This window comes from Phaethon aethereus (genome assembly GCF_964289735.1).
Source record: "Phaethon aethereus genome assembly, chromosome: Z".
NCBI lineage: Eukaryota > Metazoa > Chordata > Aves > Phaethontiformes > Phaethontidae > Phaethon > Phaethon aethereus.
The window spans coordinates 32002663-32029516 of NC_138577.1; the positions used below are offsets into that span (position 1 = coordinate 32002663).

Consider the following 26854-nt stretch of genomic DNA (forward strand, 5'->3'; position numbering starts at 1 on the left):
CAAACTACTTTTTTATGCTAGAAGTCTCTCACCTGCTGTATCAAATGCTACTGGAAATAACAAGGCAATCATTTTAAGTTAGCTTCAATGGTTTTGCAGCCCCTGACATGAAGTTCATGTTACTTTTACAAGTTTCACAGTTTTAGGGACTACTTTCCATTATCTCATAAGCTATCTTTAAATAGCTGCAAAAGGCTGTTGGCTTGGAGAAAAACCTCTGAAACTACAGCTGTTTCTCAATGCCTCCCAGCAGGGGTCCTTAGCCAGTCTTTTGACCAAATGCAGCATGGAACTTCCTGAGAGAAGGGTCAGTTCTCATGGGGCTTTTCATTCACACCAGCCTTCCAACAGCGTGTGGAAGGCTAAAGGCTGACTGCATCTTGCTAGAGGTACCACTGCAGTTGTGTTTTTGGTCGTAAAGTGACGAATACGTTTCTGATTTGACTCCAGCTCATTCATTCATTCAGCCTAAAGCATATACCTTAAACGACAGATACACATTCTACAAAAGTCACTATGTGCTCTTTACGGGTAACATTGTCTAGAGGGAGTTCTCATTAAAATCCATACTTTATAGTCTCGCTCATTTGCTAGGTACACAAGCCAAAACCATCTATCAATACTTCTTACAGAGCTACGGAAAAAGTGAGAGAGTCACACATAGCCTATCATACAGCTTTACAACACACTGCTGGCAGTAACTTACAGGTGTGTTCTGTAACACTTCCATAGGCATAGAGAAATCCCAGAACATTTACAAAGTATATGCAAGATGACTTGATGCATTTTGAGACATGGACCCAATTAATGAGTCCATTGAGAGAAAACTGAAGTATTTAACACACTGCCCTGGTGAGCCAGAAGATTAACACCAAACATTGAAATATCTGGAACTAAGTGTTGAATGTTTAAAGCAAGGACACTACACACTGCTTAAAGATCTTTTGATACATAAGCATGAGGTAGGTTTTGTTCAATAACCTAGAATATTGGTAAGAATATTACAAAAAGATCAATGAACCAGTGTGAGCTTACTGTAAACCAGAAATAATAACAACTGCAGAGAAATAGTTCTTGTCCAGTACCACATGAACTTGCTGGAATAAAACTGAGTCTGCCATGATTCAAGTCTGTAAACAGGGATACAGGCTAAATTTCAAAGGGGAAAAAAAAGGGTGGAGCCACAATACTCCCTTCTTACATTACTCACATACAGTTGCAGATACGTACAGTTACCAAGTAATTTTACACAAGCACCAGTAGGCCTACTAAGAACTGAGCTGATCTCAGTCTCACTGGTTATTCAGCTTTGGGAGAATCTCACTTCTGTTTTCGGATGCCATATTACAGTATCTTCTAGGCATACCTAAAAATGGATGAAAGCATAGAATAGTCATAACAAAATATACAATTATTTGATAGCTTACAGCACTAGCTGAACTCAGCAAACTTAATAAATTCTAATATAGCTTTTATTTTACTCTGGAGTAAAACTGTTGACAGCCTTTTGGTATTTAATAAGGACTTTATGAAATTGAAAGTGCTCTAAGTGCAACACTCAGCCAATGTCTGTCAGATAAGTCTCACTGGAATAAAGCTAGGAAATCAGTCCCCTGTGCTGTTACTGGATTTTTTAAAGGCAATGTGATTGCAAAGTTAAATTGTAAGTAATTCCATCCAGATTTGCAGCCATGAAGTAAAATGCTACCAAATCCACCGCAGCTTTTTTTACAAAGGCAGAGGCTTTCTTTTGCTCTGGTGTATAGCAGCTCAGGCCACTGCCTTCACAGAAACGAAAGGCTTCCCAGTCCACTCTTCTGTTTTTACACTATGCTATAGAATTAGTGTGGAGTTGTTCTAAATGACTAAAAAAAAAGGTCTAGAATTGCCCCTGCCCTCTTATCCATCCCTGTGGTACAGAGGTAATTCCATGTATCAGGGACACTATGAAGCAGTGACGTAGGAGAGAGCTGGGCTGCATGTGTCAGCATAATGTCCCACCATGAACAGTAATTTGCGTGTCCTAGTTAAAAATTCAAATATATTCCAGGTTTTAAAAAAACCTGACAAATGCTTTGGAAGTTCTCGTGTTTATAAATAAGCCTTTTGCTTTTGGGAAGTAGTCTTTGCCTTTGTTTTTTTCAACTCTCTCAGAGTTCTTGTAATTGCTGCGGGAGGGCATGGTCAGGATGGAGAAGGATCAATAAACAAAAACAACCCTAATGGAGCTCACAGAGGAAGCCTGTTAAATAGTGTGTTGTGGCAAGATTTCACAACCAAGCACTCTAGGAATTAGTGCATAAAAGAACAGCAGTCTAAATTATTGAACTCAATACATTTAATTGGCTAGCAACCATGACATCACACAGTGACATTTTTACATTCAATTTTCAAACTAGAATACTTAATACTTAATATAACTTCATTACTTAATACTTAATATAACTTAAAGTCCTTCTATATGTAACACACAGTCATTTTCCCCCGATTCTTGCAAGTGAGTGATAGCATTCTGAAAGCGATTTCTACATTTTATGTTAAGTTAAAAAACTCTTTAACAAAAGCTTCTTTTGCTTCTAAATGATTAGACTTATATCATCTTTGAAAAGTCACTCAAAACACAATGGGTGCTGAGAGTAAGTACAGAGATTTTAAAAGACCAGTAACCTTACTCGTAATCATCCTCACAAAAAGCTTTTAGATTTGCAACCAGCATTGACCAAATGAAAAGCATGAGCAAGACAGATACTCTCCATGTCACAAGTCAAATCTGAGGAATTTCATCTTTTCCACTGCATAATTTTATTTATAGGTATTGCAATCTTCCATGAATAACCTTTATTACAAAGCCATTTTAATGAATTTAATCAAAAGGCTCCCTCTCTAAAGTCAAAACAATTGATGTGCCACAGATTTGATGTACAGATGAAAATTAATTAATTTTCATCAACCACATTGGATATTGTTTTATAGGATTACTGTGGAATTGTCATATAGATCCGAGTCAAAAAACCAGGAAACATAATGAATGAGAGAAGAATTTTCCATGTGTATCTCTGGGGAAAAAAAAAAAAAAAATCAATTATACCAGCTGTATTTGCCTATTTTAATGTGAAATACAGCATAAGAATGAGAACAGAACACAACCAGCCTGTTCTCAAAAATCTTTTTTTCTTTTGGAAGAATTAATTCCTTCTGCTTGTTTTGATTTGTAATTGGCAGCTTTTCACAAAATAAAGTGCTGTAGCAACACCTAATGAAGGTCCCTGCTCAGCTGGAAAGGACTGCAGCAGGTAGATTTTTTTTGTCCTCTCATGTTTAATACAGAAAGGGCAGGCCCTTTGTGTCAAACAGCAACAGCAATATGTACATAGAATGTATCTTGGCATATTGATGATTCCTTGAGTTACCATTATACACATCACAAAACAAGAATCAGCAAAAGATTTTTTAGGAAATTTTAGGAAAACTTCAGGAAAGCAAACTTCCATCTCTTCAGGGAGTTAGTCAATAGGATGCCCTGGGAAACTGCCCTCAGGGACAAGGGAGCAGAACAGAGCTGGCAGATCTTTAAGGAGGCTTTCACAGAGCACAAGAGCTCTCAGTCACCAGGTGTAAGAAATGAGGAAAGAAAGGCAAGAGGCCAGCATAGCTGAGTGGAGACCTGCTGGTCAAATTAAAGGGCCAGAATGAAATGCACAGGCAGTGGAAGCAGGGACAGGTATCCTGGGAAGAGTACAGGGATGCTGCCCAGTTGTGTAGGGATGGGGTCAGGAGGACCAAGGTGCAGCTGAACTTGGTAAGGGATCCAAATAATAATAAGAATAGCTTCTACAGGTATGTCAGCCAGAAAAGGAACATCAAAGAAAGCATAACACCCCTGATGAGCAAGACTGGCAGACTGGCAACAATGAAGGAGAAGGCTGAGGTACTCAATGACTTCTTTGCCTCAGTCTTCACTAGCAGTGTCTTTTCCCACACCTCTCAAGCGGATGGACTGCAAGATGGGGACTGGACAGTCTATGGGACCTGATGAGATGCATCCCAGAGTCCTGAGGGAATTGGCCGATGTGGTTGCCAAGCCACTCCCCATAATATTTGAAAAGTCATGTTAGTCAAGTGAAGTCCCCAGCGACTGGAAAAAGGGAACGTTGCACCCCTTTTTTAAAAAGGTAGCAAGGAGGACCCTGGGAACTACCGACCTGCCAGCCTCACCTCTGTGCCTGGGAAGATGATGGGCACATCCCTCTAGAAGCTATGCTATGGAGAACAGGGACGTGATTTGAGACAGCCAGCATGGATTCACCAACAGGAAGTCTTGCCTGAGCAACATAGTGGCTTTCTAAGATGGAGTGACCACATCAGTGGACAAGAGCTACTGATGCCCTTTGTCTGGACTTCCGTAAGGCCTTTGACACAGTCCCCCACAGCATCCTTCTCTCTAAATTGGAGAGAGATGGACTTGATGGGTGGACTGTTGAGTGGATGAGGAATTGGTTGGATGGTCACATCCAGAAGGTAGTGGTCAACAGCTCAATGTCCAGATGGAGATCAGTAACAAGTGATGCCCTTCAAGGGCCTATACTGGGACCAGTACTGTTTATTATCTTCATCAATGACAGACAGTGGGACCGCATGCACCCTCAGCAGATTTTTTTTGATGACACCAAGCTGAGTGGGTGCAGTTGACATGCCAGAGGGATGGGATGCCATCCAGAGGGACCTGGACAAGCTTGAGGAATGGGCCTTTGTGAACCTCATAAGGTTCAACAAGGCCAAATGCAGGGTCCTGCAACTAAGTCAGGGCAACCCCCAGTATCAGTACAGGCTCAATACAGGCTGGGGGATGAAGGGCTTGAGAGCAGCCCTGCCAAGAAGGACTTGGGGCTACTGGTGGATGAAAAGATGGTCATGAGCTGGCAATGTGCGCTTGCAGCCCAGAAGGCCAACCATATCCTGGGCTGCATCCAAAGAAGTGGGGCCAGCAGGTTGAGGGAGGGGATTCTGCACCTCTACTGCACTCTGGTGAGATCCCACCTGCAGTGCTGCATCCAGCTCTGGAGCCCTCAGCACAGGAAAGGCATGGACCTGTTGGAGCGGGTCCAGAGGAGGGCCACAAAAATGACCAGAGTGATGGAACACCTCTCCTGTGAGGACAGGCTGAGAGTGTTGGGGTTGTTCAGCCTGGAGAAGAGAAGGCTGTGGAGAGACCTTATTGCAGCCTTCCAGTTCTTAAAGGGGGCCTATAGAAAAGACATGGACAGAGTTTTTAGCAGGGCCTGTAGCGATAGGACAAGGTGTAATGGTTTTAAACTAAGAGGGCAGATTTAGACTAGATATAAGGAAGGAATTTTTGACAATAAGGGTGATGAAACACTGACACAGTTGCCCAGAGAGGTGGTAGATGCCCCATCCCTGGAAACATTCCACGTCAAGTTGGACGGGGTTTTGAGAAGCCTGGTCTAGTGGAAGATGTCCCTGCCCATGGCTGGGGGGCTTGGACTAGATGACCTTTAAAGGTCCCTTCCAACCCAAAGATTCTATGATTCTATGACTGTAAGTATATTTGAACTAAAGGAACTGAATGTCTACTATTTTGTCACTCACTACCTCGTTACAGATCTTAAATAAAGCTTTTTTCTTTTGTTCTCTGTCACATAAAATGTACTTAAAATAGAATACTGGCTTATGTAAGTAACTACTGCTAGTACAAAACAATGATGCCCTCATACCTGCAGAAATAAAATAAACTGTAAGAGGTCTGAAACTTGTTCTTCCACAGTATATGTGCTTTGCTTCCTGTCATACAATATGTTACCACTCTACAATGGTGTATTTTAGTCAAAAGCATTTCTTACCTAAAAAATGGATTCTTTAAATCAAGAATGTTACCAGATTTAACTCCTGTCTGGTCCACCATAGCCACAATCTGAATATCATAACTTTGCCTGCAGCAGAAAGAAATATAAAAAAGAGGTAATAGAACTAAGACAACTATAACAAGCAAAGGAAATTTATTCGCAGTGGTATCAGTGCAAGGGCATGATTATTCAATAATCTCTGAGGTAGTAAAGTTTACAGGAAGCTTTTGTGATTTTAAGAGTTTGCATCTGAAAAATGTCATAATTTTGTACTGATAGTATTCAATAGTCTTTTCCAAAAGGTCTTTTTCCCCACTCCTTGATAGAAATACTATAAATTTCAACATTAGCAAGTACAATCATAGTATTATTTCATAATCAAAAGTATCTAACTGGCCAAACAGCATTAGGTTCACTCTTGTCATAATCCTGGGTTTCACCAGGAAGCATATTTTTCACAGGACTTTTTGCGAGAAACTGAGTTTACACAGAAAAGTAAAGAGGACCATCTGAGAGCATACCAAAATGCTGAATCTGACCAAAGCTGGTCCTCCTGCATGGAACAGGAACTGCAGAGTTACATAGAGGTGCTATGTTGATCGCGAAAGCAGATCAGCTTTGTGGCAAGACTTTTTAACCATGTGTTAGCATGCAGCTGAAGTGTTTCTCATTCTCAGTCTGGCAAGGTTGCTAGCTCAGGTGTCTGAGCGATGCCCCATTGCAAATATGCCTTATATAGTGACATATTTACAGCAGTGGCTGTGCGATCACTTTGTGGCATACAGTGTTTCTTTTATATATTAAAATATTAATACATTTTATGTTTGAAAGAGACATATCAATATCTGTATTCTTTATTTTCTCCATGAGGTGTTTCTAAGCAGAAGATCTGGAAATCTGACAAGTCCCAAATCAAGTATTTGCTGCTGATGTCATTAAAGAGCCCCAGAAGTATTACTGACAACTTTGATGTCACTGTAATCACCTGGCTGGTCAGCATGTTTCCCAAAAAACCCAAACCCAGCCAACCAACTTCACCTTCCTACTCTGTGGAGACTTTGTTTTCTGTTAAAACTACACATACACATAAGCAAACCAGGCTGCAACTTGTGTGACCCAGTCACTTCAGGATTGTTCAAAGCAAAGTGTAGGAGTGGAGTTACCAAACATCTGACTGACAGCAGAACAGCAGAGAAGTCTGGTGAGGAAATACGCCCTTCCAAAAGCAGCCACCTTCATTAGCCTCAGTGGAAGGACAAACAATACATGAAAAGCACTACTCTTAAACAGGGGTGCACATCCATAAGGAACTTTTTTCAGAATTAAAAGTGTAATGGATGTGGGATCAACCCTGCTTCTCCTTGTCTTTGCACAGGACTTGCTGAGAGACAAGGCATGTTGGGGCTTCAGGCAAACCACCAGGCTGCTGCTGAAGCCATGGCCAGAGGTTACACAAGATGTAGAAAATGACTGGACATCACCCGAGAAAATTGCTGTGTGTGAAAGACAAGAGAGCGGAAAGCTGACAAAAGCTGCAAATAGCACTGTGAGGGAAGGCTGGATATGACAGGTGGTTAAGGAGAAGGTGTGTGGAGCAGGAACATAACAGGTAACTGGGGTGGAACACGGTGACCTTTAGGTGAGCTGAGTCTCACAAGGTCAACAGTATCAGCGATACCCTATAAATTGGTAATGGTACCAGAAATAACACATGTGGGTACAAGCATACTGCAAATTACCTGGTGTCTTTTAGGGTACCCCTGAGAACAGCCACACTACAAAGCTGCTTGGGAAGCTTTTACACTTACCGCTTATTGGCAACAAATAAGACTTTCCCTGAGAGAGTTTCCCCCTCTTTAGCAAACAGTGGCGTCTGAAGAAGGCAGCGTACTTGGTACCAGTGAGTGAGGGGTTCTGTTGGTGCAGTGGACAGCCAAACAGTTACCCTAAAACAAACAAGAAACAGACTTTCTCTCCTGTCTTCTCTTTTCAGAAATAATTTTAAGTTGTTAGACCCTTATGTATATGAGGCCTCAACTGCTTATAATAAACTTTAAACTCCCTTGAAGTAAACTGGGAGAGCAAGTCTACCCTATATTGGGAAATCAGTATGTTATGCCTCATTTTCTTTAAACTGTGCTGTCACCACCAGATCTGTGTGCCTAAGCCAATGACAGAGATTAAAGAAAGAGACTTTTCAGACTCCTCTTTTTCTCTTCTTTCCACACTGCCAGGACAGAAAATACTAGTTTCTCTCTCCTCGTACCACTCAGACAATTTCAACAAATTACAGGAAATGAAGTTTGTCGTGAATGTGGCAATGCAATTCTTCATAATGGTAGTTTAATCCTTAAAAAACACTCCCCAGAAGGTCCTATACCTAATTTTCATTTGCAAGAGGTATTTTGATAATATATTGAAAGGGGCTGTAGGTGCAACGGGTAACGCAGGTAATACTGTGAGCCCGACCCGCTGAGATTTCAAGTGCTAAGACAAAGAACTTCAGGGTTGCAGAAACATGAAAGAGCTGCTGATTACGCAATTGCCTACTCCAAAATGGAGGCCTTCTCAGTGGAGGATTTCAGTCAGTTCCTCCAAGTCTGTAATTCTATCTACTGTTTTAATGTATGTGCAGTTTCTGGTTCCTTTAAGATTTATAAAAATTTTACTATCAGCTGTTAAAGTAAATACAAATGCACATATGTCCATTTTCTTTTAATGGATAAACTATCCTGAATTCTTGACACTCCGTGTTTCAAAAGCTAATAAAAGGCATTTAGCAACACAAATAGAAGTACATTTTACAATTTATTAAAAAAAATCTCATCTAAAACTTGATCAATTTAACTGTGAAATCAGCAAATCTTATCTAAGAGCTAAATACAGATAGCTTTAATCTATGTATTGACTAGACGAACAAGTTTATCTAATTTTCACCTACATACTATACCAGCTGAATATCCCCATTTTGAAATAAATACCTGGTGCTCCAGTAAAAAAGTTTCTCAAGACTGGTGAATTTGTCTCCATTTCCCTTTTGTTAGCTGGAACTTGCAACCTGCTCTCCTTTTTGCCCACAAACAAGACCAACCCAAATAGGAAAATCCAGCTTGTGTTTAAATGCTGCTGCTTTACTTACAATGTAAAACAGAAAGGTACGTAATAATTACAAAGAATCAGTATTGTGTGGAACAGTACATTTTGACCCCCAACAATTCCTGGATGTGGTCTACCATAGGTAACATGCACCCTGATCAATGGGAAGCACGATCACCACCATCTAGTCACACTGCTAACAAGGTTATCACACTTCTTATTACCTCTAGAAGGCATCATTTCTTTAATATGAAAGAATTAACATTGCAAACAAGGTCGCCACCAGATAAAGGTCTAATTCTGGCACACTTTATATGAAAGAAGTAATTTTTTTCCCTGGTAGGTAGTGTTTCATGGGAAGAAGGAAGAAGTGCTTACAGTGATCCTACAAATGCCACATCAAACCAGAAGGCCAGGCCATGGATTAGTCCGGACTGCACCATTTGGAAAACAAAAGGGATTTCCACTCTGCAGGAGAAAAAAAACAGTATGCCGCCAAAGTAATTTCCAAAAAGTACTGAAAATATCACCAGAAACCTATCTTGTACTAATTTATGTATTTCCATTCTTATTGATCAGTTTGTGTCTCAACTTTCCATATATTTAAAAGGATATGCTCTTTTTCTCTGTGTCAATAGAATTAACCAATGGCACTGATTTAGGCATTAGTTTTTTGTGTGCCTTATTCGATAGTAGAATCAAATATACCATTACACAAGTGTTACTGCATCATTTGTGACAACACTACAGACTGTTATAAGTACGGGGGCTCAGTCTTTCCAGTGGAAGATTTCCCATTCCCAGTGAAGGACCTGGATTTAGATTAAATACTATTTTGAAAATGTTCCACCACAAATTTGACAAACAGAACCAGAAGAAAAAAATTGAGCTGCTTGAGCAAGAGCTGGAATATTTTCCCTTCCAAAAGGATTATTACTGGCTATGTAGTTGATCTCAAATCTCACCCACTCTTGCAGAAACATATCATAAAATTAGTATTCATGTATGAACATGTTAGTTCTGAGAACCACTGAAGGAAGTCAATGCTAGCCAGCTGAAAGCTGGAAAACAATTCTCCAGCTATTTCCCCCCTCTTAGAGCAATTCTTCTCTCTCACTAGACCATGTCATTTATACAATTAGTTGTAAGTCATGTTGAAACAACAAGGGTTCAGAGTTTCAAAGACAGACTGTGATATTTTCCACTTGTGACAGTGTCTTGCAAGGACTTGAAGTACTCCTTCAAGTTCTCCCACATGGTAGATTTTATTTCACAGATTAGCTGAGAAAGAGACTTCTCTGCTGTCATTCTGGGACACTAGGGATGTAGGCTGGTTTATATGTAAGACTTTCTAACTAAAGATTTGAAGAATCGCTGGAGGAGAAAGGAAAGAAAAAAAAAAAAAAAGAGGTACAGCTAGGTCCTGTTAGACTGGAAAATGTTTAAAAAAACCCCAGAGATACACAAGAGTTCAGCAAGGCAGCTTGTGATGACACCATCTGACAAGCTCTTTTCAGATGTCCACACATCTGAAAAAAAAATTTGCCTTGTAACTAGATTTAAATGTGTCCTAACATATAATGCTAAGAAGTAGACATTGTCCTCCAGAGCCCACTTTATCCCTTCCAGTAGGAAAATTTTGTGAACCTATTTCTGGGGTTTCACAGTCTGCTAACACAAGACAAATGATCATGCAGATGAATGCTGTGGTCCATTACAAGTGGTGTACTAATCATTTTGGCATGCCACCTTCCCTCCTCCACATCCACCACCAAAGCTTCCTCTGTCTCTGAGCACCAACGATGAACAGCCAGTTACAGAAATGAAAGATTAGGAGTAGGCTGGTGGTGTGTGCTAACCTATGCAAGTCTTCCTCAGCAGCTTCCATGAAGTTAACAGTGTACTTCACTGTCTGGGCCATCAGAATTCTCACATCAAAAGTATCCTATGGGGATAAAAATAATAATAAAAAGAGTTGCAAGTGTTATCATTCTGTCTTGTCAGTGTATAAACTTGTTTTCTGTGGGGAAAAAAAATGGAAAAAAGACAAAAATCAACCTTCATTCCAATAAACTTACTTTAAATGTTTCTTTTTTTATCATCTCTTAGAACACTCTTAGATTTTGCAATATTATCAGGTTTTAGTATATTTGATAGCTTACATACCAATCAAAGACTATTTTATTCAACCTAGAAACAATACAATTTGCCCAGAAATTGATAACTTATAAAAAAAGGCGGGTTTGACTTTTTTGGTTTGTGTGGGGTTTTGTTTGTTTGGTTTTTAAACTACACATATTTTAATGTGCTCTTCTGCACTGCACAGTTGGGTAAGCCAAACTAAGACAGTATAGAAATACTTGAAAATTAAATTATGACGTATAGGAAGCAAAGTAACTTAATACAGATTGCCTTCCAGAAAAAAGTTATGAGTAGCCAGTCAGGAAATGAAAACCTTTCCCTTCCTTTTTCTTTCTTTAATCACATGTACTAATCCTAAACCATCACTGTTCACAAGCTCTTCCATAAGCAAAGCAAACTCTTACCGTAAGGGCTTGTATCACCGCTCCTCCGCCCCCAGTGAGCCCATCAAAGAACTAAATGTCTATCTACAGAGTAAGGGGAAGCCAAGGAGATCTGTGATTTTTCAAAAGAAATAACAATTTAATGTGGCTTTTGTTGGACAATGCACTTCAGATCTTCAAGGGAGACAGACTCTCAGATAAGAAATCGAAGCCAAACAGGTACTTCATACAGGATGTAAGTATGTGCCGCAGTCCTACAGATCACTCCGTTCCCTAACTGAAAGCCAAGGAGTCTGCACTGAGAATGATCATGCTATAGTCAAAGATACGGCTGAAATTTATGAAGACAAATGAGAGTTCTCTCTTATCCATTTCATGCACTAAAAGCAGCTGAGTGCAGAAGTTCACATCAGTAGTCTGATGGTCTTTCCAGATTTTTGGACAGTTTTTAGGGTCTCCATGCAACAGCAGCTACACTGCTGTTGCTACTTAAACTAGTTAGCCTAAAGCTAGCCAAGATTTGTTGCAAATTTCAGAGACCGAACCTTTTCATTGCACCTACACTGGAGTATTATACTGGGGTGGGGGGTAGGGGATGGAGATTGTTTAGGTTTTTTCCCCCCAGAGAGGTGAGAAGGACTTCTCCCACATGCTTTCTAACTAGGTACCACCCAGACTTTTACTAAAAAGAAAGAATGGCAGGTGCTAGATCCACGTTACCAATAAAATAAGGATATTTACATATTAGAGAAAGGTTGTTTCATAATACAGAAACCTGTTTGCTTGGCTGCTTTCTCTTTTCTTTTAAATAGTGAATCAGAGATGGGAAGGAGAAAAATCAAGGTCTAGTCGCTAGTTTAAGAGACCAGAAACACTGAGGGAAGCTAGTTGCATGTTAGGAAGACAGTTATGCACATATTACAAAGCCACAGCATGTGAACATCTCTAGACATCTGTTACTCATAGCAAAACCAGGAATATTACATATAGTAGTCACCCTTTGACGTCAGCTCTGTTCACACTCACAAGAGTTAGTTCCTAGATCCCTCCTCTACAGCCACAGAGCTCTGTTAAACAAGGAGGCTACTGTACCTGTAGGATTTTGTGGAGGGAATGAGATAGGGAGAAGGAAAACCACAAAATACAATGCCTGACATACAAACCTACCACAATAGGTTGTCTGAAATACTCATCCACAGCTGCGCTACGCAGACTGGACAGGTTGACCCCATAAAAGCATTCTTGGTACCTAGAAACAGTAACACATAAAATGTTTAGGGATAAATGTTTTTTCTGAGTTCCAACTAGACCCAGGCACCATAGTTGGAAATGTCAGGTGAAGTGTGGCTAAGCACCTCTTTCCCCTTCTTCTGTCTGCCAAAAGGCCAATCTGCATCCCTCCTTAGCTTGCTTTACCTTCCCCACAGATTTCCTATCCAGCAGCGAGGTGACACGATCCCCCCAAATGGACGTACGTAGACACTTCACACTAGGCTTCTGAAAGAATCCACAAAGCAAGCAGAACAGGGAGAAAGGCTGAGGCACTTAAGCTACTTTTGTAATCTTGAGCTATTCCAGAATTGAGGGTGGACCTTGTATAAATCAAAATAGTGACGAGGACACTGGTATTACAGGTCTGCTCCTTTTTAGTGACATTAAAGTGGGAAATAAAGATCATCCTATACCAACTGAATGGGGTAAAAATAGTACTTTTATCTACCAATTTATGCAAATGTGCATTTAATGTATATTCAGACTATTTCCAGTATGAAATTTTAAATGGAAATACACATGCTTGCAGTAATTTTCCTCCTGCATATAACTCTCTTATCAACTCACTGAAAAGTTTAATAGGTATCTTTACTTCTAGATAACATAAACAAAAGGGGATGGAAAGATGAAATGGTCAGGAAGCTCAATGACTTGTGGTAGAAGTATCACCTAGATACAAATCCATGGTCAAGTCTTCCGAGCCTTCAGAAGCACTTAAAACCTCAAACTTTAAATGCTTGTCCTCATTGTTACAACATCATACAAAACCAGAACTAGCATAACTTTTTTCAAAGTGGATGAGTTAGTCTAAAACAATCTGTCAATATTTTAATTAAAATTAAATATTTTTAAAATAAAATTCAAATTTTTTAAAATTTAAATTTTTAATTTAAAAAGTATTCAAGATTTTAAAATAAAATTTAAATTTAATCAAAATTAACTGATTTTAATTAATTGAATTGATTGTAAAACATCTTAATAACTTTAATACTGATACATTCTGCATTACTAGTTCTAATTGCATAAATGGAAGATGCCCAAATGACTATATGCTTTAAAGATATCCAAGAAGATATCTTTAAGGAAAGAACTCAAATTAACACAACAGAGGAAATCAGCTGACAGCACTATGCAACTGATCTTTTACGCTCTTCCATACGTTTCTGTACTGTATAGTTGAGTTGCTTATTTATCATTGATGAGAAACACTAACAAAATGCGCACTATTTTTAACCACTTGCTATATATTTTTGCTTTCTGTCTTTCTATCATTGCAAGGTTTTCACCAACAAACAGAGCAGTCTGCTCTTCTGTCGTAGGCTATACATTATCACACTTCTAGGAATGATTACTGGTAAATACAAATTAATATGCAACTCTGAAGCACAACAGTAAGCCAGTCTATAGGCCTGAAGAGAAGCAAAATATACTTGTACAGTCTCATAATTATTATTACTGTACAGCTCCAAGACAATCATTCTAAGTGTATGAGAAACATGTAGCCTTTCCTTTGTACAGTAAATAGGCTATGCTAACTGCTGCATCTAACGTTAGAACACAGCATGATTTTTTGAATAGGATTTTTAAGGGTTTTTTTTAAAGTCCTGTTCTCTTTACCAGTGGAAAGTTCGAATTGCAAATCTAGGTATTTCTTTCAGTCTTTTGCTCAAGTACTATCATCCGGCTGGATCCAAAACCATATAAACCATATTCAGTCTCTAAGACACAGAATATAGATTTAGCTATCTGGGAAAGGATTTATTACACATAAAACACAACTTCTCTTCTGTGTAACAAAGCTGTTTCCTGATGCCTGGAATTTGAAGCTTAGTGAATCACAGGCTGTCACCAACTAGTTCCTGATGGTTTACTTCAAACATTCAAGAAAGCCCTGAGAAAGTGCTTTGTCTGAAATAGGACTTTTATAGCTCTAGCTCTATCAGGATATCCAAACCTTTTAATATTAAGAACATGAATGTTCTAGAGTGGTGCAGAAGCGCAACTACTGCACTTAGAACATTTTGATCCCACGTTTGGTTGAAGACACTAGAAGCACTAATTTGTTGGTCTTTAGAGCACTGGGTAACCTCAGGAGCATTTAATCTTCTTGCACAGTCACTGTCCTGGGCATACATCCATGCAAAACTACAACTATGTGGACTGATAGGAGGACTGATACGATGTTCCCTGAGCAGAGGGCTATCTCAAGACAGAAATAAGTTATACTGTAAGCACACAAACTATTTTGTCTAGAAATACGTCGGACAGAATGTGATATACAAGGAGTATCATTGAGAGTGATTGTGTGACATTTCTGTGGTTAGTTTCACTGAAACATTCTCAAAAAATTAAAAGCAGGTAATAAAAAGATCTATCAAAAATGGGAGACATCTTTTGCAGATATGGGTGAGGGAAGAACTGCAGTATGTTGCTATATAGATACCAAGATGATTGCTATCATAACTACAAAGTATTACTACAATCTGTGATAATAATGTCATGTCAAAAACATTGTTGGTGCAAAGAAATTTGTTACTAAAGCACACTTGAATAATCTGGTTTTCCCCTTCATGCAATTCTGAGAGCCTTGCAGTGGTTGACAGGTAATTCAGATTTTTTTTTTTTTTTTTTTTTTTTTTTGGAATGCAGATGGTGTCCTTGTGTTTAACAAACTACAAGAAACTAATCTAGCTGCACTATTCAGTCCCAGCAGCACAATCCTTAAACAACAGAAGGCAGCACATTTTTTCCCCACCATTAACAACATTACCATGTATGTCAGTGTTCGTGGAGATACACACACATATACTGTATCTACCCCACAGGTATTCCATGGAGGTTTTCCATTTATTACAAATTGAGGATGAAGCATCCCAAGCAGTCTGAAATTAAATGTTTTCATATTGGCAGTAACATCCAGTCCTGTAGAGAACTGGGGAAAAAAAAGCTGTATTTCTGCTTCACATTACTAAGTATGTATCTATTTTCTTTATTAAGTGACGAAGAATCTGCATCGTGGTACAACATTGTGCTTCAGTGTTGTAATTTATAGTCTAATGTGTATCACTGACATTTCATGCATATAAGCAAAAACAACAAGGTATTTGGGAAGAGGGAACGGAATGACACTTGAGATGCGAAAACTTATCAGAAGTTACTTCTACCTTCTTTTTTTCAGTCTCTTAACACTAAGAAATAAATTGTAAATGTACAATGCAAACATTTCATAACAGGCTCAACCTACAGTGAGACAGAAGAGCACAAATCAGCTGTATAAACTAACATTGTCAGCAAAGGATTCCGCATGTACATCACTCAATTTTCTCTGACTCCTTTAGTCGCTAGAGAAATAGTAAGATTTTGTTATAGCTTTACTTCAGAGACAGCCAGAAGAAACCTTTTAAGTATGAACAGTTATGCCATAACCTGGGCCTGGAAGAAAATTTTGTCTTTAAGAAAAAAAAAAAAGGTTTGATGAAGACCACTTAATGTTCACACTCCACACTGCAAGCTGAAAGAACAGTTGAAAGACTGCATTTATAATCTTCCAGAAGATTTAAAAACAGTCAACCCTGGAGTTCCACAGTACCTTTTATCCAAAACCTTTAAATAATAATCTATAAATGGCTAATTTATAAATTAACTGATCTGTATAACATGAAGGACTGGAGATGTTTAAAAATAAGCCTGCCCTTTGCTGAAATGGAATCATCTCAGTTTCTGCTCATTAGAATATCGCTCTGTTTCCTCCTATATAGAGCACAGCCACAGCTCAACAGTGGATAGTAGCAGTAGGACACTCCAAAGCAAAAGGAGCACAACTCCTAGGTAAAGCTGCATGAAAAGTTTAGGTGGATAGAGAGTAATTGCCAAATGGGAAACTGTTCAGGGCATGGGAATTAATAATTACTCCCTTTGAAGACTGACAAGGAATCTTTCCTGTGCTCATGCACCTGGGACTTCAGGCGATACAATGATGAGCATCCACAGTGTATTACTCTTTGGGGTAGCAAAGGAAGCACTAGCACCTCATTCACAGTCAACTCTTTCTCACAATGGATACCCCATCAAGTCAATTTCTCTTTCAAAAAGAGACCCAGTCAGCTCTAGCCCTGGGTCTGAGAGATCCTTCAGACTTGCACACTAAACAGTATGACTGTAGGTCAGAGCAGAAGAGAACATGGAAAACGTAAAAGCATTCTCTTCCAATATTGGCAGGTAGTTTATGCTGAATCAAAGCACTGATTTAATTTTTAACCTCTACTGAATCTTTGATAAAAATAAAATAACATAAATAATTATTACCAAAAATTGGCTCTGGAGAAGTGTTCCATGTAGAGCTGCTCATCGGAAAAAGGAGCCAAATGAATGTCACTGTATGTTGGGAACATCATTCCTAGTAAACAAAAGACCATATAAAAAAGAAAGGCAAGTGTTCAAGAAGCATTTGGACAACAGTCTTAAATATACGGTTTAATGTTAAGGTTGCCCTGTGCAGAGTAAGGCGTTGGACTCGTGATCCTTGTGAGTCCCTTACAACTCCAGATATTCTGTGATTCTATAGTCCTACAGGCATATCTACAGGCATGTCTTCACTAGCAAGAAACCACCAGTTCAGAAGCAGCAATTGTCATACACTTCAGATATCTTAACATTTAGTTTCATTAATATAGGAGTTACTCAAATGTGAATATGCTAAAGCAGTTAGTAAAAAACCCAACCTAGAATAACTTACAGAACAGACCAAAATACTTCATAAAGTCCTAATAATTTTATGGTCCTATATAAAATTTTGAATTATTTAGCATCCTTCAAATGAAGTTAAATGCTAGCTATTAAATACCTTCTTAACACTCTCCAGTGGAATTATAGCACCACCTTTGCTTATAGCTAACCTAATACCTATAACATCTGTGTGAAGGATTTGCATTAAAGCTCAGACTTGATCTTGAATTAAACTGCTGGGTATGGTTTTGGTCAAGTTTGGAAGAACTGCAGTTAGTGAATGAAGTAGTTATATGCACGTCCCTCTTAAGACTTTTATCCAGGGAACTCCTAGCACTTCAGAGTAAATACTGAAAATTTTATAAACACAAAAATGTTTATGACATTTTTTACAGGTGCTGAAATTGAGAAACAGAATTTTATTTGCATGAAGTGGCAAATCAGTGACAGAGCAGGGATTGAAATCCTGTTCTTCTAGTTTGCAAGAATACATTTTCATTAGGATCTTGCACTCTAGCGACTCAGGAAACTGGAGGAATTACCTTCCCTTATTTTCTGTGGACAGTGCATCAGACTGCCCAGCTTAAATGAAAGCTCTTGTATTCTATCGTGCATGTGTCAATGGAAGCAGGAAACAAAGCCTGGTCATTTTGAGCAACACTTGAGTGTACTTCACTCTTGTTTAATCTGGTATAAAAAAACAATGCATAGTTGAAGGGGAGGACAGGTCAAGGAGGGCAGGGAAAAGGAAACAGTTTTCCTTTCGTAAAGTACAACATGTACGAAGAATCCACAGGAATTTAAATAAAGAACAACACCCAGTCACAAAATACACATGCTTTTTAAAACTGCATGTGGGGAGAACATGAACAAGTTTGCACAGAATTGGGGACAAAGTTTCCAAACCTAACTGGTACTAAATATTAGCAACTTACTCAAAATGTCACAATTTCAGCTCACTTCTTAGCCAACCATTAAGTTTAATAATCACCACATAAGGTGATTCATCCCCACTATACAAGCGAGCAATCAGAAAGCTAGGCATGTATCTTTAAAATCATTCACTCAAAACTGAAAATAAGCTGCCTCCTCAGCAGTTTTCAGAAGCCCTCCTCTGAAACTGAGCCCTAAGAATCTAAATTGGAGACGTAAGATCAATGGCTGACTTGAAAACTACTACCCAAATGTGCTTTGCAAATTTGAAAGAACTCATTGCAAAGTTATTAGCTCCCTGCACTGAGGCAGATTCAGCCCACGCTTCAAGAATTTCCATGCTGCAGTAATTTTATTTCACAAGGTCTCTTTTAAAGAAGTCTTTAAAAGAGAGACTTCATCGTTCATTTTCAGCAGTTCATGTAGAAAGATTTATCATTCAGCAATTGGATGCTCAGATTTCCCTCTCAAGGAAGATTCTCATGATGCCCTAGAACTTACAGCTTCCCTTCAAAACTCCTCCAGACACAGGAGGGATGAAATACAGAGCACTGAACACTGAAATTCTCACATGTCACTCAAAAGGCAACATCCACGTATTAGAATAAGGTATGTGGGAGAAGCCCAGTGAAAGGATGTCAAAACAATTTGAACTTCACAGTTTTCCCAAACAGTTTTTCCACAAAAAAGCTCATCCTGTTTGTCTGTTCTGTTCTCATCTACAGTAAAAGCTCATCCTATTTGACCATTCTGCTCTCATCTACAGTAGACTGTCTGGCAGGTGAGGCTAGTGTGCTATCATCTATTGTGATATGTTGCAATAGAGATGCAATCATAATGTTTATAGCACCAGGTTAAGATAAAAACACAAGCAGAACTCAACAGCAGCATATGCAAAAGCTACTTCCACTGTGCAACAGGAAGAAGTCACAGCACAATGCAATAGCAATTGTGGCTGTGTCATTATATTAATTCCCCTGGGCCCCCTAGATGTTGGTGGTAGAGCTAGAATGAGGGCATAAAACCAGACAATCCTGGACTACCAACTCAAGTCTTTTTCTTCTTTCAGAAGCTTTTTATTTTCCTTTCTCTATGCAGGGAGTAACTGTGGTGACACACTCACCTTTTGACTTCAACCATTTTTTGGAATGGAGGTAACTTTCCAACATCCTTTCATTGAACAGCATATAACCCATCGGTTCAGAAATTACCACATCAACATGCTCTGGCAGGGAGATCTCCTCAATTTTTCCGGACAGAACTGTGATCTTGTCAGAAAGGTGGTTGTTTCTCACCAACAGCTGGAGGAAAAACAAGAGCACACAGAAAGTGTTGACTCCTTTGATTAGCGGAACTTATATCAGAGATCTTTAATTAGCATTAAGCCACCTACAGTGTAAACCAACTACTTCAGTCTGTTAATTAGACTAAACTAGAAAGGTAACATTTTTCCTCGTTACACCAAAATTTCTGAAGTCTAGGAGCAAACTCAAAGAAATGCATTGTGTGGAATCAGCAGTGACAGGACAGTGACAATTGTCCTGTAACAGATAACTGTAGTTAATAGCTACAAGGAAAAATATCTAGCAGAAAAAGGTGGGTATTTTAATTCAATACAGAAGATTACAAAGAAAAGGTCTTCATAATTGTCCAAATCTAAAAAAATACTGTTGTTGAGTAAGTTACACAGTCATGAAAGGATGAAGAGAAAAATCAAGAGCTGAAAAATCTGTGGTGAGTAATTTCTAAGCGTAAGTGGAGCAAAGCACCATATTCACATAAACGCATTCACATGGGCCAGTACTTAGAGCCAGGATACTGGATGTTTATCCACTTCTACGTGCATAGTGAACCTCAGAGCAAAACATTTAATGAACAGAAGAAATGGACCTAAAATGTTATGTTCAGTACAGCAAGTTATTAAAGAAAAGAACAATCTTTTCAAAGCCTCTCTGTATCTACATAGATGTGTAACCTATTTAGCTGTACTGTACTCAGACATATGGGGAAGTATCTAAACCTCTTATCTTTAAATAATGACTAGAATCTGGGTTCTTCTGGCACAAACTTATAAAGCAGCAATTACTTCCCACTGATCTGAGGTGTCTGCTGGGACATTCTATAGAATGAAGCACCCTTCGCAACAGCACAGTAGGAGATTTGTATTGATGTGCAGAGATACCAGGAAAACCAAGTATCTACAATCCGGGAAGTAATAGAAAACACACCCTTCAGAGACGTTACTTGCACTTGTATAATTGTAACATCAATAGAAAGGCATCATTACTTCAGCAAACCTTTTCCAAAACAGACTGGGCCTTAGGTAACAGTGACGAAATTTATGACACATTCTAACTAGAGAAAGAGACTAATGTTATTATCTAGTTCACTGAAAGGTGAATATGCTAAAGCAGTTTGTAAAAAACCCAACGTAGAACAACTTACAGACAGGCCAGAATACTTCATAAAGTCCTAATAATTTTATGGTCCTATATAAAATTTTGAATTATTTAGCTTCCTTCAAATAAAGTTAAATGCTAGCTATTAAATACCTTCTTAACATTCTTCAGTGGAATTATAGCAAAACCACCTTTGCTTATAGCTGACCTAATACCTATAACATCTGTGTGAAGGATTTGCATTAACACTTGAAGGAGTGATGATTTTCAGCCATAACCTACCAATATAAAATACATTTTAACATGATGATAAAACTACTAAACAAAACAATAATCATTGTACACTAACGTGCTATCAATTAGGTAATAACATTGCTGCTGCTTTTACTGACAGGTGTTTGTATCCGTTTCTAAAAACAGGTTGACAGATTTTGTTTTAAAAATCCTTTAGACCAGAGACTATGTGAGCAGACACATGATGTGATTTCATTTTGGAAATGAAATTACCATTTTGCTCACAGCTGAATACTGACTCTAAAAATAACTGTCAAATAATAGCTTAGCAGCAGCTTGGATGTGACAAAGGCAAGAACCCTCAATCATTTCAGACCCTCACAGGCTGTGACAAATAACTCACATATTTGGCTAGAGGGCAGCAGAATATTACAATATCTCTATCACATGCAGCAGAGATACTTATATTATGAAAATTTTTACTCTTCCTGGAAATAATAGCATGGAGACAAATAAAAAAGGTTATTCATTGCTATTCCATGCTATTATTATTACACAACTTAAAAAAAAAAAAAAAGATCATTAATGTTTGCTTTCCTACCCTTAGATTCAGCAAAAACAAACAGAAAATAAAGAAACACTGTCAATGCTAATCCTCTTCTTTAGAATATAGTTTGACTTGGGAAAGTTGAAGTTCCCTGTACTATTGGCCTTCCGAAGCTTAACACAGATAGAAACTGCATTTTAAAAAGGTGTTTAGCTGATGTCAGATTTTGGCCACAGAGTCTCAGGGAACAGAAATCTCTGACTATTCACACAAGGTTTTTAGTGTCCCACCAGGATGCTCTGACAGTGGTCTGAAGAATCAAGGCAATTCTGCACCTGCCAAAATCTCAGTCTGTGTACCAAGGTTGTCAGGAAGCCAGTGAATGCCAGTTTAAGCCAGTATTTTTACACGCATATCTGAGACAGACTAGATTAAGAAGTTGATTTATTACAGGAAGAAGATCACTTGACTTATGGCAGCTATTTTTGGTGATACTTACAGCTGTTTAGAGTTAATTAACAGCTCATATCTAGCTGCATTGGTGGCAATGAAAAGCTAGTTTTGAAAGTTTTAAACATGTAACTTTTTAAAAATTATTTTTAAAAAAACGTAAGCATGATTTTTCTGTAACGGAAAATGTTACAGATGCATTGTCATGCATTGACAAATTCTGATTGGTGGCTCATTAGCACATGAGCAGAAGCAAAAATCCATTGACATTAAATGCTAGAGAGCTACATTATCCCAAAAATTCCATGCATCTTTTGTACCAGAGGAAAATCCTACAGAAGTAACAGAACTAACTTACAACACATACAGAACATAAGTGCATGATATCAAATGTACATAAAATACTGTTAACTTCTACTCCCAGGCAATATTAGTCCAAACCAGAAATTTAAAAATAAGTAAATCACTTTGAGGAGGCTAGAAGCTAACAGCTATAAATTCTTTGTCCCAACTACATCCATCTTGTTTGAACTTGACCTTATTTTTGACAGGATTAAGTTAATTCACCCTCTGCAGCACATTGAAGAATTGAGGGTTTTAGACATAAAGCATTATTTCTGCCATCACAAGCATGACTTTACCACTCAAGCAGGAATAGTGGCTTTGCCATTTAAAAGATACGCCTTAAACTATTTACCCATCCCTTATACTGAACCCCCTGATGCATATCTTCATCTTGACAGCTTGCTTTTTTCTACTAATTTAAATTGAAGCTTCTTTTTTAAATACTAACAATTTTTGTGCCTTTTAAAAAAATCTTACTGTCAAATGAACAAGGAGCTAAGGGTGATGGCAGTAGAGCTTTTTGACTCCATGCCTTTGGGAATCAATAGCAAATCTGTGGAAAAAGGAGAGAACGTATATCCGAATGGGTGTGTTGACAATGTTTTCACCTCCCACGCAATATTCCATAAACTCCTGCACTCACCAAGTTATGGTCAGCACAATGCGTTTGAAAAGGAGTGAAGTAATTTCAATATTTCATAGCTTTAGTGAAGGGAAAAAACAAAATTCCACTCAGTATCTTATAATTTTGTCAATGACTGACAAGAGCATGTTGTTTTCAACAGCTGTGCTCTCTCATGATTCTCCTGGATTTCAGAAGACTTTGCAAGCAGGGTAAGATGACAGTGATGGAGGAGAAAATCTTTACCTTAAAACAAAATACAAAGTTAAATTTGTATCTGTTATATGCACTCACTTCAAATGAGTTGCATCAGTCTACCACCAAATGTGGCCATACTGGTCATTTGGCTACTTTCTCCTTTACCTTTTTTCATGCAGCATTTATGAAAATTAAATGCTCAGAAGTCTTTTGTAAAACACTAAGGGTTTGTTTGACCAAAAAACCAGATCAAAATTGATCTCTGTAATACACAGAAGTAAGCTGAAGCTTCTCACATACATCTCTCCTCATGAAAGGTCCAGTGTTGTACCGACACACAGCACATCTCTCACCCAGTGAAACAGAGACACAAGAAGAGGCCCAACTGTTCCCTAAGCCTGATAATTGGTGTCATGAATAATACAAAATAATAATACAAACCTATAAATAATTCAAGTCTTTTCCATAAGACTTCCCCCAGAAATATAATTTAATACTATAAAAAGTTTTACATTTTGACACCAGGATCCATCCCTAATGAAAATCAAGAGTCTGTTTTCTCTGGATAACAAGTAAAACACTGCAAAATGCCTCATGGAACAAAAACAAAACTCTGAAGACAAAAAAAATTGACTCCCAAAGTTGGCAGACAGAACAAAGTATTTCACATCGATTTAAAAGATAATCTGTGCAAGCACTGCCATATGAACTCTGCCAAAACAGTAAACAGCATGACAGCATCCTTAATACTGAAATAGAAATAGTCCAGTGGCTTTCCATCTAATTGTGCAACTACATACTTTTTAGAGATGCTTAGGAAGTATGTGTTTGAAAGTTCTGCTGTAATTAAACTTATTAACATACTGAACACTAGGGGACACAGAGGAAAAAGAATAACTTCTTCCAACTACATAGAAGACTCATGTCTTTCATGTAGGTGAAAAAAATGTATATTAACAACATCCCTTTCTGCAAAACTTCAAAAACCCAAACAGAAACACAAAGTTAATTTGACATTACACATTCTCCATGCAGTTTTCAAAAGTCAACAGCAAGACTGACAGATGGCCCACCCAAGCCCCCGAGCAAAATGTGACAGAGCCTTTAATTGGCTGTAATCATCCATTGTCATAGATAAATGTACACTTATTCAGCTGCAAAAGAAAGTCAAATTAGTAAAGCTTTATATAGCCTCGGCTGCTCAGATTTTGCATCTCAGCAGCAGCTGCATTTATCCAAGACTGTAAGTCACTTTTCTGACCTCACCTAACAGGAGCTCTCAGGAGTAATTACACTTAAAATATAAGGCTTGGTCCACACTTTCGAGTTTATCTGAACTGCCAAACCTTTTAAATAGAGGTGAACAATGAATATATGAATGAGATGTTTATTCTACACTAGTTCCAAAGAATAAAAGAAATCATAGAATGGTTTGGGTTGGAAGGGACCTTTATAAAGGTGATCTAGTCCACACCCCACACCCCCCCCCGCAGTGAGCAGAGACATCTTCAACTACAGCAGGTTGTTCAGAGCCCCGTCCAACCTGACCTTGCATGTTTTCAGGGATGGGGCATCTACCACCTCTCTGAGCAACTGGTGCCAGTGTTTCACCACCCTCATCGTAAAAAAATTTCTTCCTTATATCTAGTCTGAATTTACCCTTGTAATTTTTAGTGTGCATTTTCACCATACCATATAAACCCTACTGCACAGCATCTGACATACCAGATGAGACAGCAGAAAACTTACCACATAATTAGAGTTACAGTCTTTTAATCCAAATAACAGAAAACAGGTGCAGTTTGTTTATTGCACAAAAGACAGTAAGGTGCACACAAGTTATCACCTAAACACTACATAGCAAATAAATGCAAACATTATGGTCCTTGAGACAGAGTCTTTGCAAGACTCAGTGCACTTAAGGCTTTTCTAAACTCCTGAATATATCTTGTGAGCAAATTGAGTCCACCCATATGTGAGCACCTTCACAGAGTCATAACACAGTTATGGTTATAACACTCTCAAGGTTAATTGTCATTCATGAAATTAATTCTCTCATGTTTGGCTATTGCAACAGATTAAACAGCAGTCTTAACATTGTAACAACTCACTATTCATGTCCCATATGACAGCACTTCACCAGAAGTAATTATTTTTACTTTTAATGATCCCACCACTAGCTCACCTCCACAACACAACCAAATTTTCCTCACGATCATAGCTCTTTTTTGCTGTTCACCCAAGTGCTCTACATACATGTTTTTTCCAGTCTGTTAATATCAATGTTTCCCCTTGGTCCTAGATAAGCTGCTTAGAATCACATTTCCTGTATAGACAAAACAACTACCAGCACCAGTCACTTTCAGCCTTATTTCTTACACTCCCCATCATCGCTGGCCCTTGTTCTTGTAGGGGACTTCAGCTTACCAGACATCTGCTGGAAGTATAACACAGCAGAGAGGAGACAGTCCAGGAGGTTCCTGGAGTGTGTGGAGGATAACTTCCTGACACAGCTGGTGAGTGAGCCCACCAGGGGAGGTGCCTTGCTGGTCCTGCTGTTTACAAACAGAGAAGGACTGGTGAGGGGTGGTGGTGGTCAGAGGCCATCTTGGTCTTAGCAACCATGACATGATAGAATTCTCAACTGTGAGTGCAGTAGGGAGAGGGGTCAACAAAACTGCTACCATGGACTTCTGCAGGGCAGACTTTGGCCTGTTCAGGTCACTGGCTGAGAAAGTCCCTTGGGAGACTGTGCTGAAGGACAAAAGGGTCCAGGAAGGCTGGACAGTCTTCAGGAAGAAAATCTTAAAGGCGCAGGAGCAGGCGGTCCCCATGTGTCATAAGAAGAGCTGGCGGGGAAGGCGACTGGCCTGGCTGAACAGGGAGATTTTGCTGGGACTCAGGGAAAAGAGGAGAGTTTATCACCTCTGGAAGAAAGGGAAGGCAACTTCAAAAGAGTCAAGCAGGGACAAAATTAGAAAAGCAAAAGCCCAGCTAGAGCTCAATCTGGCCATGGTCATAAAGGATAACAAAAATTGCTTCCACAAATATATTAACAACAAAAAGAGAGGCAAGGAGAATCTCCATCCCTTAGTGGGTGTGGGGGGGAACATTGTCTCCAAGGATGAGGACAAGGCTGAGGTACTTAATCCTTCTTTGCCTCAGTCTTTAATAGCCAGTCCAGGTATCTGCAGGATATTCAGCCCCCTGAGCTGGAAGACAGGGATGGAGAGCACAATAACCCACCCATAATCCAGCAGGAAACAGTTAAGGACCTGTTAAACTACCTGGATACCCACAAGTCTATGGGACCTGATGGGATCCACCCGAGAGTACTGAGGTAGCTGGCAGAGGAGCTTGCCAAGCCACTCTCCATCATTTATCAGCAGTCCTGGTTAACAGGGGAGGTCTCAGATGACTGGAGGCTGCCAGTGTGACGTCCACCTACAAGAAGGCCCAGAAGGAGGATCCCAGGAACTACAGGCCTGTCAGCCTGACCTCCGTACCAGGGAAGATTATGGAGCGGTTAGTCTTGAGGGTGGTCACAGGGCATGTGCAGGGTAACCAAGGGATCAGGCCCAGCCAGCATGGGTTCATGAAAGGCAGGTCTTGCTTGACTAACCTGATTTCCTTCTATGACCAGATGA

General features: G+C 39.0%; 1 protein-coding gene across 1 annotated transcript in view; it reads right to left on the minus strand.

Annotated features, from left to right (window-relative positions):
• Positions 1–5854: 5854 nt before the first annotated feature.
• Positions 5855–26854, minus strand: part of LOC309416055 (histone-arginine methyltransferase CARM1-like) — a gene marked incomplete at its 3' end in the record, with an annotated part of 71062 nt that continues 50062 nt past the window's right edge. Inside the window, exons 6-12 of the mRNA XM_082013792.1 lie at positions 19536–19713; positions 17060–17150; positions 12650–12731; positions 10817–10902; positions 9336–9425; positions 7670–7807; positions 5855–5948 (exon numbers count right to left, since the gene is read on the minus strand). Coding sequence (XP_081869918.1) covers positions 5855–5948; positions 7670–7807; positions 9336–9425; positions 10817–10902; positions 12650–12731; positions 17060–17150; positions 19536–19713 — 759 coding nt within the window. The remainder of the gene's footprint in view (positions 5949–7669; positions 7808–9335; positions 9426–10816; positions 10903–12649; positions 12732–17059; positions 17151–19535; positions 19714–26854) is intronic.